Source organism: Amblyraja radiata, chromosome 18 (genome assembly GCF_010909765.2).
Source record: "Amblyraja radiata isolate CabotCenter1 chromosome 18, sAmbRad1.1.pri, whole genome shotgun sequence".
NCBI lineage: Eukaryota > Metazoa > Chordata > Chondrichthyes > Rajiformes > Rajidae > Amblyraja > Amblyraja radiata.
The window spans coordinates 25,662,321-25,678,726 of NC_045973.1; the positions used below are offsets into that span (position 1 = coordinate 25,662,321).

Genomic DNA, 16,406 nt, shown 5'->3' on the forward strand with positions numbered 1-16,406 from the left:
TTGACCCCTCACTGACCCCCAGCCACCCCCTGAACCGCCTCCCCTGGACCGCCCCAGTGGCAGAGACAGCTCCACGGCAATGGGGCGCTGGCTGTGGGGGGCGATTAGGGGTGAGGGCGGGCTGGGCTGAGTCTCCCCCGGTGAACTCACCTCTCGTAGGGAGCCGCGGCAGCACAGCATCTTGACGACGACGGTGGCGGGGATACAGACCATGGAGGACAGAGCCAGGGCCCAGCCGAGTGTCTCGGCCCACCACGGGTACACATAGGTCTTGTTGTAGTTCAGCGGCTTGTAGTTCACTATGTGGAACAGGAAGATGCCCTGTGGAGGTAGGAGCGGAGTCACACCCCGCCACATGCCGCACACGCTCCCGCCCCGCGCCCCTAACACACCCTGCACTCACACTCCCTCAACACACCCACGCCCACCAACATGTCCCAACTACACTAGTCCCACCTCCCTTCGTTTGGCCCATATCCCTCTAAACCTTTCCTATCCATGTACCTGTCCACGCGTTTTTAAAATATTGTCACTGCCTCTACTACCTCCTCTGGCAGCTCGTTCCAGAAATCCACCACCCTCGGTGAAAAAAGTTGCCACTCAAGTCCACATTAAACCATTCCTCTCCCACCTTTAACCGATGTCCTCTAGTTCTTGATTCCCCTACCCTGGGTAAAAACACTCTGTGCATCCCCCTGGTGCTGTTACCCCTCTGACCCTCCCTCTGTGCGTGTGTCGGGGGAAGGCAGACACTCACCACACAGACACTGGGAGTGATGAACAGCCAGCACCACTTGATCCAGGGCAGCGGGCGGTAGCCAATCATCCAGGCGATGTCACTGACGAATCGGTCAGCTCCTGCACAGGGAGAGGCCCGTCAGTCGCTCCGATACAACCCGTTACAACACACTACACCCGGCTACACCATGTTATACCGTTCCACCATGTTACCGTTACACTCTGCTACACCACGTTATTCCCCGTTACACCCCACCATACCATATCATACCCTGTTTTGTCCCACTTAGGAAACCTGAACGGAAACGTCTGGAGACTTTGTGCCCCACCCAACGCAACCACCTGCAACCGCACGGAAACCTTGGGTGGGGCGCAAAGTCTCCAGAGGTTTCCGTTCAGGTTTCCTAAGTGGGACAGGGGCATTATATTTACATCCTGTGAAGTCTCCATAGGAATGCCGTGACCACACAGGCATGCGATCAAAGGCGTTATTGGAAAGTCTTTGACCAGCTGGGTTCCGCAGGGATCTATGCTGGGAACATCGTTGGCTGCGATACATATATTTATATATAAATTACAGGATATAAATATAGGTGGTATGAATACTAAGGTTACAGATGGCTCCAAGTTGTGGACTGTGAGGAAGGCTGTCATAGTGGGAAGTGTTGCACTTTGGGAGGTCAAAATGAAATGGGAAAATATACAATTAATGGCAAGACTCTTAACAGCTTTACAGAGTCCATAACTCCCTGAAAGCGGCAACAAAAGTAGATGGTGGTAAAGAAGGCGTATGGTTTGCTTGCCTTCGTTGGTCGGGGGGCAATGATAGGATTGATTATAGGAGCCAGGAAGTCACGGTGCAGCAATGGAGGACTTTGGGAAGACCACATTTGGAATATTGTGTGCAGTTCTGCTCTTCCCCCATATGTGGAGGCTTTGGAGAGAGTGCAGGGGAGGTTCACCAGAATGGTGGACACCAGAATGACGTGTGGATTTGAGGTATTAGCCCCAGGGAGAGGTTGGACAGATTAGGATTGTTGTGTCTGGAGTGATGGTGGCTGAGGAGGGACATGATATAAATATATAAAATCATGAGATGCATAGATAGGGTAGACAGTCACAACCTTTTCCCAGGGTGGAAATGTCAAAAACTAGAGGGCATAGGATAAAGGTGAGAGGGACAAATGTAAATGAGATGTGCGGGCAAGTTGTTTTTTTACACAGGGGCCTGGATGGAGCTGCCGGGGTTGGTGGTGGAGGCAGATACGATAGTGGTGTTTAAGAGGCTTTTGGATAGGCACATAAATATGCTGGGGGTGGAGGGATGTGGATCACGTGCAGGCAGAGGAGATAGTTTGGTGCGGTGATGGTTGGTAAGGGTGGGATAAAGGGTGTGATGCTGGGCTATTTCCCATTCCAGGTAGCGCGGGGCTGGGCTGCAGACTCACCATAAACCCAGGCGACGACGACACACTCCCAGAAGGCCTGCCACAGCAACGTGATGCCGCTGGCAGAGTAGTAGTCAAACAGCTGGAAGATGTACATGCCTCCCTGCCACACAGACAACACACGTCAGCAGGCCTGCCCACAGGTCACTCCCGCCTCTCCCTCCCCCTCCCCTATGCCCCTCCCTTTTCCCCTAGCTTCCTCCCTCCTATTCTACCCCCTCCTTTCCCCTCTCCCTCAAGCCGCTCTCCCCCCTCCCTTCTCTCTGTACACCTCCCACATTTCCCCTCTTCCCTCTCTCCTCCTATCCCCTTCCCCACCCATTCCTCCCTCCCCTCCTCTGCCCCTCTCTTCTGTCCATCACACCTTCCCCTCCCCTCTATTCCCCCTCCCTCTCCCTCACTCACGTTGGTCACCATGGACAGATCGATGATGAAGCAGACCAGGCAGCAGATGGCCACCACCACCTCCCTCCGCACACCTCCCACCATCGAGTTCGGGATCAGGTCCATGATCCCCGTGATGAACCCCTCCACGCCCACAAACTGCCAGATGCGAGACAGATTACTGCATCTCCCCTCCCACAGACCACTCTCCCCGCAACACCCCCGCCCACAGTGCCCCCTCCCACACTGTCCCTCCCAGAGAGACCCCCTCCCAGAGAGCCCCCCTCCCACAATACCCCCTCCCACAGTACCCCCTCCCACAGTACCCCCTCCCACACTGCCCCTCCCAGAGAGCCCCACTCCCACACTGCCCCTCCCAGAGAGCCCCCCTCCCAGTGCTTCTCCTACTTTACCCCACTCCCACAGACCACCCCTCCCTCAATACCCCCTCCCACAGACCACCCCTACCACAGGACTGCCTTTCACACAGTGTGAGGGGGGGGGGGGATTTGGGGGGGAGAGAGAGAGTAGTGTTGAGGGTTGGAGTTAAGGAGGGGGCAAAGGGAAGTGAGGGGTGAGAGGGGGTGGATGGAGGGGGGAGGGGGGGGGTGACCCACCTGACTATCCAGTCCGAGCACGAGCAGCATGAAGAAGAAGAGTGCGGCCCAGAGGGGGGCGATAGGCATCAGGGTGACGGCCTTGGGGTACGCGATGAAGGCCAAGCCCGGCCCTGCAGCGGCAGAGAAATCACCTCAGTCTGGGGGCCACATCCCCTTATGCCTATTCCCTCCCCCCTCCTGCCCCAATCCTCCCCCCATCCTGCCCACCCACCCCCCATCCTGCCCACCCACCCCCCATCCTGCCTACTCCTCCCCCCATCCTGCCCACTCCTCCCCCCATCCTGCCTACTCCTCCCCCCATCCTGCCCCATTCCTCCCCCCATCCTGCCCACTCCTCCCCCCATCCTGCCCACTCCTCCCCCCCCCCCTCCTGCCCACTGCCCACCCACCCCTCTCCACCACCTTGCCCCCCCGCCTTCCTCTCTACCTCTTCCCTCCCTCCTGCTTGACTGGAAACATTGACAGACCATTTTCCTCCACAGATGCTGCCCGACCTGAATTGTTGGAACGCTTGGGATGCTAGTGTATGGGAGTGATGTCAACAGTGTATCCTCGCACCCCCCCCCCCCATCTAAATTTCAGGGATTACAGCCCAGTTTATGATCACAGAGTGTAAGGATATTTTATATAAAAGTCACACAGCACAGAAACAGGTCCGTCAGCCAGTTTGCCCACGCGGACCAACATGCCCCATCTACACTAGACCCACCTGCCCGCAATTGGCCATATCCCTCTAAACCTAACCTATCCATGTGCCTGTCCAAATGTCTTCTAAACGAGCTGCCTCAACTACCTCCTCTGGCAGATCGTTCCAGACACCCACCACCCTCTGTGTGAAAAGGTGCCCCTCGGGTTCCTTCCCCTTCTCACCTTAAACCTGTCCTCTAGTTCTTGATTCCCCTGCCCTTGTGGAAAAAGACCACTTTCCTTCTTCCTCCTCTTTGCTCGTTAGTCAGTCACAAACGGGGGAAACAGGCCATTCGGCCCATCAGGTCTATGCTGACCATTTACATTCTATCCACTTCATTCTCCGCTGGTTCCCATCAACTCCTCCTGATTCTACCTGTCACCCACAGGAGAGATTCACTGGGGTGTTACTTGGAATGGAGGGCTGTGGATATAAGATTCAATAGACTGGGATTATTCTGATTGGAACTTCGGAGGCTGAGGGGAGAACATAGAGTTTTATAAAACTATGAGGGGCATTCATAGGATAGTTAGTCAGAGTAAGACACAAAATGCTGGAGTAACTCAGTGGGACAAGCAGCAACTCTGGGGAGAAGGAATGGCTGACGTTTCGGGCAAAGACCCTTCTTCAGACTGCCTGAGTCTGAAGAAGGGTCTCAATCCTAATCGTAACCCATTCCTTCTCTCCAGAGATGCTGCCTGTCCCACTGAGTTACTCCAGCTTTTTATGTCTATCTTTGGTTTAAACCAGCATCTGCAGTTCCTTCCTACATAGTTAGTCAGTCTTTTTTCCCCATGGCAAGGTTGTCCAGATCTAGAGATTTAAATTAAAACTAGAACGTTTCGGATCAGGTCCCAGCTTCAGAGTCTGAGGAAAGGTCCAAATCCGATACGTCACTCATCCATGTTCTCCAGAGATTCTGCTTGGCCCGCTGAGTTACTCCAGCACTCAATGTGTTTCCTTGGTAAAGCAGCACCTGCAGTTGCTTGTGTCTACACTGAGGTCTCACCGGACTCTGCCACCTTTGAGATGTCCACTCCTTGCTCGGACGCCATGAAGCCCAGGACGGAGAACACAACGAATCCTGAGAAGAAGCTGGTGGTGCTGTTGATCAGAGCCAAGAGGTAGGCATCTCTGCAAAGGAAGCAGGCAGGCACAGGCCAGTCAGGGTGGGCTCCCACTGCTCAGCTCACCACACTTGTAATCAGTCTCCAATCTCAACAATACTTAGCCCAGGAGCTCCTCCTGAAACACAACCATCCGCTCTTCCAGAGTGGGCCACAAGTCAAGAGCCAGAGGTGAGGCATTACGGTCTTACGGGAGGCAGACTCCGAGCACAGCGGAGCTTGGCACACAGAGATGCTCGACAGTCAACGACACAGGAAGCGTAGGGTACACACAAGAGCAAGTTAATAGCAGGCAAATCTCCAGACCTATCGACAGGTAATGCTAGAGCAGTGAAGAGAGAGAGAGAGAGAGAGAGAGAGAGGGTGGTGCAGGGAGCGGCAGAGGGAGGCTTTGACCGACAGAGCTGGACGCAGCGGCTGCTGGGCTGACCGGTGGCAGCAAGGACCGAGGCAGAGGTTCCCCACCCAGACTCACCTTCGGCACCCACCCAAACCTCCTGATGTGACTCCCTACAGCACACAAACCTCACTGGCACATACCTGTAACTACCTGCTGACACAAGTCCGTCTAATGTAACTTCCTACTGGTGCAAAACCATGTTACACGCAACTCCTTACCTGTGCCAGCCCTCGTTACACACAATTCCATACCTGTGTAAACCCATGTTACATGTAACAGTCTCCTGTTGTAATCCCATGTAACTATCTACAGGTGCAGGCCCTGTTGCACGCAAACCCCCAACATGTTACATATAACCCCCTCCATGTGCAAACACGTATTACATGTAACTCTCTCCAGGTGCAAACCCATGTTACATGTAACTCCCATCTGCTGCAATCCCATGTTACATGAAAATCCCTACTGGTACACTCCCGGTTACGTGTAACTCCCTGCGAACACGGTCTGATTGCCTGGTGCCAGGTTATTACAACTCACTTCATTCCAGACTGTGACTGGACCCCAGGTCCACTGGAAGCAGAGGTGGGAGGAGGGGAACAGAAGACAGTTCATATTAGAGATAACCGTGGTCCAAGCCGCTCAATTCTCTTTAAGAACTGGGTCTGTACACTCAGACCCTGGCAATAAATCTTGGCTCCGGTTCTGAAAAAATGTGAGCAGTTAACAGAAAAAGTGTAAATGAACTGTGTGGTCAGTGTGTTGGCGTCAGGTCTGTTGGCCCAAGTGAAACATCATCAATGTAGGACAGAGAATGAGGTCTGATTCCCTGCCCAAAACGGGTGGTCAGAACTCCGAGTGGGCCCACTCCAGAGAGGGTGGGGTGAGGTGACACGGAATGGGATCCATGTCCCATCGAGAGGTGACGTCCTTCCGGTAGTGGGGTGTGGAAGAGCAGGGTGATACCCCAGTTTGGGTAGGGTGCAGGAGTCCGGCCAAGGGGCAGCACAACTCCAGGGCTGGGGGTGGCACAGAGCAGCACTGGGACATCTTTGGCCACGCTGGTGGTGAGGGTGAAGTTAAGACCTTGGAATGCAGACTCCAGGTGTGGTGGCACAGCGATGTGCCCAGTGGCCCGATTGGACAGTCATCTCAGTGACCCCATTGGACAGTTGGCTCGGTATATGTTTGGACAGTTATTAGTCCAGAGATTCATTCCAGAGGTGCCAGAAGACACATCTGGAGCAGCTGAGAAGGGACCTCAGGCATCTATCTGCACGTCGTTGGGGACCTCAAAAATGGCAAAATTGATCTCAGCGGCAATGTCCACCCATGTCCAGTGGCCGGCGGCCCAGTGTCCCAGTGCCTCTGGCCTGGTCCCAGAGGAAGGCGGAGCAGGAAATAATACCAGGAGCCGGGTCATGGCTCGGACTGGCTTATGGGGAGCTCAGTAACGAAGGATGGGGTGTGGCATTCCAGTGGCCATCAGCTCCAGGTTTCTAAAGGAAGATAGTAACGATCTGGTTAGACGTTGAGCATGTTGTAGGGTGGAGATATCAGGATGTACGTCCAGTCTCAGTGACCTGGAGAAGCCTCTGAGGAACCAGAACATGCCTTTGGCCAACCACAGGTGGAGAAACAAACCGGTAAGGATTCAGCATTCCCATCATCATCCAATCCCTGAACTGGAGAGCTCCTTGGCGAGAGGATGGCTCTGGGCTCCATCGCTGGGATGAAGAAGAGTCTCGGGAAACACCTCGGTGAAGTAGCATCAACAACCCTCTTCCATCGACAGAGTCAAGAGCCAAGGAAGGTTGAAGCTGGTGGCTCGTGTGGGGAGAGGAGTACTGCTGGACCTCCGGGGACACTGATGGGAGGGGAGGAATGGGGTTAGGAACGCAGCTGGGAAGATATGTGGGAGGGAGTGATGTGGAGTGGAGGTGAGGATGGGGAGGGGTGGAGAACGGTTGAAAGAATGGTATAGTGGCTGAGGGTGAGGAAATGATTAGGGAAGTGGATGAGAGGTGGACAGGTCACAGCTGGGGGAGGGAGTAGTGGTGGTCTATATAGGTTTAGTTTTAGAGACACAGCATGGAAGTAGGCCCTTTGGTCACCCGTCCACACTAGTTCTATGGCATCCCACTTACGGATTGACTCCCCTACACACTTGGGACAATTTTTCAAAGGCCAATTATCCTACACACCCGCATGTCTTTGGGATGTGGGAGGAAACCGGAGCACCCGGAGAAAATCCATGCAGTCGCAGGGAGAACGTGCAAACTCCACGCAGACAACACCCGAGGAGAGGACCGAACCAGGGTGTTTAGCGCTGTGAGGCAGTTGCGTCACTGAGCCTGCATGGAAACAGGCCGTTCGGCCCACCAAGTCCATGTTGCCCATCGGTCACCGTGTTGAGTGGGGTGACGGTTACTGGTGGGGGTGTGGGCAGGGTTAGGGTGGGTGCGAGGGGTTTTGGACATTGGGGTGGTTGTGTGGGAGTTTCTGGGGCTGTATGGTGATGTTAGTGGTGTGGGGGTGGGGTCATGGGGGGGAGTGGGCGGGGCCATCAATGGGGAATTCCAGCTGTGATATTCCAGCTGTTACCCATTCCAATAGTTGACATTTCCAGCTGTGCCCACCCAGTGCCAGGAGCTCCAGCTGTGGCCCACACTGCACCAGTGGTACACTGGCAGCTCCAGTTGTGACACTGCCTCCCAGTGATGGGCAGTTCCAGATGTACCCAACCCGTGCCAGTGGTAGCTTGGCAGCTCCTGCTGTGGCACACTCTGATCCAGTGGTTGGCAGTTCCAGATGTGACCCACCCTGTGCCCTTGCCTGGCAAGTCCAGATGTTTCCATCTGCCAGCGCTTGGCAACTCTAGATGTGCCCACCCACTGCCAGAGGTTGGCATCTACAGATGTGCCCTCCCAGTGGCAGTCATAGCCTGGCTTGTCCAGTTGTGCTCTGGGTAGGGTCCCAGCCCACACCACCCAGTGAATGGCCGGGGACGGTACTCTGGCCAGATGTTCTCCCTGCCCCTCACCCGTGGAGCGGGGAGAGGGGCAGGACAGTGATGACCCAGGGGTGGGGAGGGTGAGAGTGTACACCAGGGTAGGGGCCCCCGGACCCTTCCTCCAACACGGCCCCTTCCTCTGTCACAGCCCCAGTCTGGTGGATTGGAGAAAAATATAAGGCAAAGTTTTGAACAAAGTGGCGGCCCTTTGTGGCTAGGTTACCTGTAGCAGTTGTTGTGAAAACGATTGTAGCTGCCTAGTGCTGTAAGTGCTCCTAATCCAATCGCATATGAGAAAAAGATCTGGGTTCCTGCATCAATCCAAACCTTCAAGAGAAACCAAGTAAAATAAAACATTCTATAAAGGCAACAGCGGAATGCTCAGATGTGGCTCCTATCCTTGGGCACAAAGTCCGACAACTACACTAAATGCCCCAGTCACCCGGTTACGTTAAGCCCTGCTCCCCTCGCCCCCCTCGAGCTCCGGACCCTGGAATCCATCATGAGGAAGCTGGACAACAGCTCGAAGAGACAAACACCGTTTTACAGCAAAACCCCAGGGTGAGCAGAGGGTGCGAGAGAGCAACTACACAGAGCGGGAGGGAGGAGGGAGGAGGGAGGGAGGGGGGGGGCCGCCACAGGCTTACCTGCGCTTCACCCAGTTTGGACCAGTCTGGTTTCAGATAGTAAATGATGCCGTCCAGAGCTCCGGGCAGCGACACACCGTGGGCAAGGAGGATGACCAGCACCAAGTAGGGGAACAATGCAGTGAAGTAGACCACCTGGGCACACAGGGGAGACACAGAGAGAAGGAGAGTGAGGAGGGAGCTGGTCACATTCCCATCCACCTACAACGAAGGGGAGGGATGGGAGGGAATGAGGGTGGGAGGGAAGGAAGGAAGGAAGGGGGGGAGGGAGAGAGGGAGTATTGGAAGGGAGTGAGAGAGGGAAGTGGGGGAGTGGAATGAGGGAATAAAGGAGAGAGTGAGGGCCTTCTACAAGCCTACTCCCCCCACCCCCAGGTGAGCATGTCCCCCGGCATGCCCACCCCTCTCTGTCCATGCCCCAACCATTTGTTCCTGGACTGGAGGCATTCCTATTGACCTCGTGCTCCTGACAATGGGGTAACCGTGATCTTTTCAATAATTAAACCAAGGTGTCCGAGAAGATTCGGCATGTCCGCGAGGATTCTCTGTCACATCTCCAGAGGCGCTACAGGAAGTATTCTGACAGGATGTATCTCAGGCCGGTGTGGTCACTGCTCTGTTCTTGTCCACCTGAACCCGCAGGGAGTGGTGGACACAGCCCAATCCATCGCAGGCTCTGTACTTCCTTCCATCCGGTCCATCTTCACGGTGCGTGGCATCAGGAAGGCTGGAAGTTCCGTCAAGGACGCCAGGCACCCTGGACATTCCCTTTTCCTTCTTCTACCATCTGGGAGAAGATACAGGAGCTTGAAAGCCCAAACGTCCAGCTCAGAAACAGGCCCTTCAGCCCAACTTGCCCATGCCGACCAAAATGTCCCATCTGCACCAGTCCCACCTGCCTGCTTTTGGTCCATATCCCTCCTATCCATGTACCTGTCCAAATGTCTTTTAAATGTTGTGTTAGTACCTGCCTCAAGTACATCCTCTGGCAGCTCGTTCCATACACCCACCACCCTCTGTATGAAAAAAAAATTTGCCCCTCAGGTTCCTATTAAATCTTTCCCCTCTGACCTTAAACCCATGTCCTCTGATTCGTGATACCTCTACTCTGGGTAAATGAATCACCTTATCTATTCCCTTCATGATTTTATCCACCTCAATAAGATCAGCCCCCAGCCTCCTGCGCTCCAAGGAATAAAGTCCCAGGCCTTTTTTCAGAGATTACACAGACACTGATTAGTCTACACAACAAGCATGTGCTCGAGACCACATAATTCATTCAATGTTAGCACTGCCACTCATTCAGGTAATAGTTCACAATGACAGTGGTATGTGAGAGAGTACACTGAGTGATTCTGCCCACCTATGCTTGTGTGTGTGTGGGATATTGAATAACACAGCGTGTAACCCTGGCAGGGAGCTGTGTACTGTGGACACGCAGGCATGCGCTGCCTCATACCTTCCCCGTTGACTTCACGCCCTTCCAGATGCAGAAGTAGACGATGACCCAGGTGGCAAGGACACAAAGCAGCATCTGCCAGTGGATGGTGCCCACCTGGTCGATCCCATCCGAGATCCTCAGCACCCTCCTCCTGCACACAGGAACGTCGGCGTTAGACCACCCCCTCCGCACCCCGTGCGCGGCCAGGACACGGTGGGTGGCACCAGACCCACCGGGGGATTCGACGGTGCGGGGAGAGAGCGAAGGGGCGGTGTCGAGGGAGCTTCACTCTGTGTCTGACCCTGGGGGGGTGTGATGGGATAGTGTGGGGGGGGAGCAGACATGGTCTCTGTGGGATGGGGGCTACGGGTGTGGGGAGAACGGGCCAGGGGTCTGTGGGATGGGGGGGGGGTACAGCTGAGCGGGAGGGGGCTACGGGTGTGGGGGAGGGGGCTACAGGTGTGGGGGGGGGGGGTTTGGGTGTGGGGGAGGGGGGCTACGGGTGTGGGGGAGGGGGTCTACGGGTGTGGGGGAGGGGGGCTACGGGTGTGGGGGAGGGGGGGTTTGGGTGTGGGGGAGGGGGGCTATGGGTTTGGGGGAGGGGGGGCTACGGGTGTGGGGGAGGGGGGCTAAGGGTGTGGGGGAGGGGGGCTAAGGGTGTGGGGGAGGGGGGTTTGGGTGTGGGGGAGGGGGTCTACGGGTGTGGGGGAGGGGGGCTACGGGTGTGGGGGAGGGGGGCCAAGGGTGTGGGGGAGGGGGGCTAAGGGTGTGGGGGAGGGGGGTTTGGGTGTGGGGGGAATGAGCCAGGTGTGTGTGGGATGGGGGGCGAGTAGAGGGTGAGGGGGGGGGGGGAAGGCGGAACATGGACTCACTCCCAGAACTCGATGATGGGCGACCGTTTGTTTGCCAGCTCATGGCAGCCGGCGGTGAAGTTGCCAGCGGACCTGTTGTAGCAGTGACTGTGCCGGAAGTCCTCGGTACATTCCGGAGTGTTCCAGGAGTTGCCGCAGGTGGCCCAGGGCAGGTTGTTGGTGAAGGAGTGGACGAGATAGTAGAGGCCCCAGGCAAGCACCATGATGTAGTAAGTGTTGCAGAAGAAGACAATCACCATGGAGGCAAAGCCAAGACCTGGGGAGGCAGAGAGTTGTGGACGCAGCCCAGACCATCACACAAACCAACATTCCCTTCCATCCACTCCATCTACACTATATGCTGCCTCGGCAAGACCACCAGCTTAATCTAGTAGGTACACAAAATTGCTGGAGGAACTCAGCGGGTGCAGCAGCATCTATGGAGCGAAGGAAATAGGCGACGTTTCGGGCCGAAACCCTTCTTCAGACTGAAGAAGGGTTTCGGCCCGAAACGTCGCCTATTTCCTTCGCTCCATAGATGCTGCTGCACCCGCTGAGTTCCTCCAGCAATTTTGTGTACCTTCGATATTCCAGCATCTGCAGTTCCCTTTTGAACAGCTTAATCTAGTACCTGTTTCACCCGGACACCTCCTCCTCCCCTCTTCCATCAAGCAAGAGGTACAGAAGTGTGAAAACACACACCTCCAGATTCAGGGGAAGTTTCTTCCCAGCTATTATCAGGCAACTGAACCATCCTATCACCAACGGGAGAGTCCTGACCTCCCATCTACCTAATTGGAGACCCTCGGGCTATCTTTAATCGGACCATGTTATCTTTATCTTGCACCAAACATTATTCCCTTTATCCTGTATCTGTACACGGTGGACGGATGGATTGTAATTGTATCATATTTTCACTGACTGGATAGCCTGCAATAAAAAAGCTTTTCACTGTGCCCCAATATACGTGACAATAATAACAATAAAAAAATAAAATAAGATGAGAGTCACACAGCACGGAAACAGCCAACATGCGCCACATAATTCAGTCTCACCTGCCCACATTTGGCCCGTATCCTTCTAACCTTTCCTATCCCTGTACCTGTCCAAGTGTCTTTTAAATGTTCTTATTGTCCCAGCCTCAACTAACTCCTCTGGCAGCTCGTTCCATACACCCACCACCCACCGTTCAAAACGTTGCCCCTCAGGTTCCTAATAAATCATTCACCTCTCACCTTAAACCTGTGCCTTCTGGTTCTTGATTCCCCAACCCTGGGTAAAAGACTGGATTCACCCTATCTAATCCCCTCATACACCTCTATAAGAACACCTCTCAGCCTCCTATTATGCGTTATTTCTTTAAACGCTACCCAGGTGATAAGGGAGATTTCCTTCTGCCCACCAGTCCCTTTAGACACCTGTTTAAGGTGAAAATGGAGTGGGCACAAGGTGCATGTCACAATATGACACATGACACAGCCCACGCATTAACACACGGTGCCATTCACACGCCACCACGCAGTGTAGAGTGTAACGCCACTCATCCATACTCCCACCGATACACCCTCCCCCACCCCCACCCCAGGGGCTCCTGTGTGTCAGGCCAGTGAGCTACTCACCTTTGAAGAGAGGTGCAATGTTCCAGGCACCGACTCCGCCTTGCTTCATGAACTGTCCCAGTGCGATCTCCAGGAAAAAGACCGGTATCCCTCCCACCAACACAATCAGCAGGTATGGGATGAGGAAAACTCCTGGCAGAGAGGGAGGGCAAGCAGAGACAGGTGTGAGTGCAGGATCAGTGAGCATGTGGGTCAGAGAGCACAGGATCAGTGAGCATGTGGGTCAGAGAGCACAGGGTCAGAGATCACAGGGTCAGTGAGCATGTGGGTCAGAGAGCACAGGGTCAGAGATCACAGGGTCAGTGAGCACGGGGGTCAGAGAGCACAGGGTCAGAGGGCACAGGGTTTAGACACATCCCATCCCCCGCACCCTATAATACGTGGTATTTAAGAGGCTTTTGGGCACATGGATATAGAGGGATTGGAGGGATGTGGATCACGATCAGGCAGAGGACATTAGTGTAACTGGGCATCATGTTTGACATGGACATTGTGGGCCGAAGGGCCTGTTCCTGTGCTGTTCTATGCTCTTATCATTAAGGAGCATTTAGACTCCCTCTTCCCCCCTCTCGGGCAAAAGGTACAGAAATGTGAAAACACACACCTCCAGATTCAGGGACAATGTATTCGCAGCTGTAACCAGGCAACTGAACCATTCCACCACAACTGGAGAATGGTCCTGACCTCCCGTTCTACAGCGCTGGAGACCCTCGGATTATCTTTGATCGGATTTTCCTGGACTTTACCTTGTACTAAATGTTATTTCTTTATCATGAATCTATCTATACACTGTGAATGGTTTGATTGTAATCATGTAATCTTTCCGTTGACTGGTTAGCGCGCACGCAACAAAGGCTTTTCACTGTACCTCGGTATATGTGACAAGAAACTGAAACTGAAAATTGAAACTGAGGTGTGAAATGGAAGGAGTTAGAAATTGTGGAATTTGTTTAATTTGACATCATGGTCAACATGAAGGAGAGGATGGGGAGGCGCTTGGACAGGTGCTGGCAGGCTGGGTGGGTGGGTGGGGGAGGGCTGGCTGGCTGCGACCGGGGAGAGGGAGGGGTGGAGCCGTTCACAGACGGGCCGGGGCCGGGGTCTGACACACCCGCCCATTGCGAGCCGCTCCCGTGGGAACGCTGCTGCCGCCGCCCCACTCCATTCAAAGCCGCCTCTAATCCAATTATAGCTGGCGGGGAGAGGGGGGCAGCGACCCGCACCGGGACTGGTCCCAGAGCAGCCGAGACGGGGCCTGGGCGGGATCGCTGCCTGGGGTGGAGGTCACCTTGAGGTGGTGGGTGGGGGGGACAGAGAGCTCCGCACCGGGGAACCCCCGCCACACGGGGGGCATTTACAAAGGGGAGAGAGGAGGGAGAAAGAGGGGAGGGGAGAGTGGGAGAAACAGCAAGCGAGAGGGGGTGTGCGCTTAGTTCCCGCCGATGAGGCCACACACCAGTATCCAGGCAACAACGCCACAGGAATCTCATTCCCGGCCGGCTAGACTTGAACCCTCACCTCAAGCACGTTTAATATTCCTGCTCATTGTCTGCATGTAAAACTAATCCCACACCCCTGTATGTCCCCACAGCCCCACTCCCCACACCCATGTATGTCCCCACACTAATCCCACAGCCCCACTCTCTCCCCACACTCCTGAATGGCCCCACAGCCCCACACCCCTGTATGTCCCCACACTAATCCCACAGCCCCACTCTCTCCCCACACCCCTGTATGTCCCCACAGCCCCACTCCCTCCCCACACCCCTGTATGTCCCCACAGCCCCACTCCCCACACCCATGTATGTCCCCACACTAATCCCACAGCCCCTCTCTCCCCACACCCCTGTATGTCCCCACAGCCCCACACCCCTGTATGTCCCCACACGACTCACTCCCCACACCCCTGTATGTCCCCACACTAATCCCACAGCCCCACTCCCTCCCCACACTCCTGTATGGCCCCACAGCCCCACTCCCTCCCCACACTCCTGTATGGCCCCACACCCCTGTATGTCCCCACACCAATCCCACAGCCCCACTCTCTCCTCCACCCTCCATATATGTAGATAGATTATGGATTTATGCAAAAGCTCTAGGGTTTAGCAGCGCCGCCTTTAACTTCCTCGTTATTAACTGGGACTGGTTTAATGCCAAGAGGCTTAGACCAGGCACAATTTGTTAGGTGTACCCAAAGGGTTTCCCGAAATGTCGTGGACAGTCCGATTTAAGGAGGGACCAGTAGGTCCTTGTCTAGGGAAGCAAGCCTGGCTTACTGGGAGTTTTCAGATAGTTATGAATAAGGATAGGTCTGGGTTTCTGTAGTTTATTTGGGGAAAGGCAGATTACAACATTAGTCAGAGCTCGGGAGAGTAAATTGGGAGCCGATGTCAGTGACATTTGGGGAAAAGACACAAAGTGCTGGAGTAACTCAGCGGGTTAGGCATCTCTGGAGAACATGGACAGGTGACGTTTCGGACCAGGCCCGTAAGGATGCTGTTATACTCCCGACGGTCCGGTCAACTTCAGCTCTATGAGTTTGCAGTGGACTGGATCACAAACAATGACGAGATGGAGTACAGGAGACAGAATTAAATATAGAAGTTGCAAATATAGGTCATGTTGCAGTCGTACAAGAGGTGTTGAGGACACATTTAGAGTATTATGTTCAGTTCTGGTCACCATGTTATAGGAAAGATATTGTCAAGCTTGAAAGGGTTCAGAGAAGATTTTCGAGGATGTTGCCGGGACTCGAGGGACTGAGTTTAGGGAGACGTTGAGCAGGCTAGGATTTTATTCCTTGCAGTGCAGGAGGATTAGGGGTAATCTTACAGAGGTGTACCAAATCATGAGAGGAATAGATTGGGTACACACAGTCCTTTGCCCAGAGTAGGGGAATCAAGAACAATATAACATAGGTTTAAGGTGAGGTGAGGAGAACGATTTAATGGGAACCTGAGAGGTTGCTTATTTACACAAAGGTTGGTGTGTGTGTGTGGAACGTGCTGCCAGAGGAGGTAGTTATGGCAGTTACTATTGCAACATTTAAGAAACATTTAGACAGCTACATGGATAGGACAGGTTTAGAGGGATTTGGGTCAAATGCAGGCAGGTGGGACTAGTGTAGATGGGGCATGTTGGTTGGTGTGGGCAGGTTGGGCCGAAGGACATGTTTCCATGCTGTGTGACTATGTAAGAACTTAGTGACATGGTGTCAGGACAACAACCTCTCCCTCGATGTCAGCGAGAGGAAGGAACTAGTTATTGACCAGGGAGGGTGGTGGGGAACATGTCCCAGTCAGCATCAATGGTGGTGAAGTGGAGATGGTCGAGAGCTTCAAGTTCCCAGGTGTAAACATCACCAACAATCTGTCCAGGACCAACCACATTGAGGCTGCGGACATGAAAGCACATCAACACTTCCAATCTACCT

General features: G+C 54.3%; 1 protein-coding gene across 2 annotated transcripts in view; it reads right to left on the reverse strand.

Annotated features, from left to right (window-relative positions):
* slc6a8 (solute carrier family 6 member 8) overlaps positions 1 to 16,406 on the reverse strand; it is a 35,346-nt gene that overhangs the window by 2,346 nt on the left and 16,594 nt on the right. For both annotated transcript variants that reach the window (XM_033036932.1, XM_033036933.1), the window contains exons 4-14: positions 12,974 to 13,105; positions 11,376 to 11,631; positions 10,522 to 10,654; positions 9,063 to 9,197; positions 8,639 to 8,742; positions 4,888 to 5,012; positions 3,188 to 3,300; positions 2,592 to 2,729; positions 2,187 to 2,289; positions 758 to 858; positions 151 to 321 (exon numbers count right to left, since the gene is read on the reverse strand). In XM_033036932.1, the coding sequence (XP_032892823.1) occupies positions 151 to 321; positions 758 to 858; positions 2,187 to 2,289; positions 2,592 to 2,729; positions 3,188 to 3,300; positions 4,888 to 5,012; positions 8,639 to 8,742; positions 9,063 to 9,197; positions 10,522 to 10,654; positions 11,376 to 11,631; positions 12,974 to 13,105 (1,511 nt within the window). The remainder of the gene's footprint in view (positions 1 to 150; positions 322 to 757; positions 859 to 2,186; positions 2,290 to 2,591; positions 2,730 to 3,187; positions 3,301 to 4,887; positions 5,013 to 8,638; positions 8,743 to 9,062; positions 9,198 to 10,521; positions 10,655 to 11,375; positions 11,632 to 12,973; positions 13,106 to 16,406) is intronic.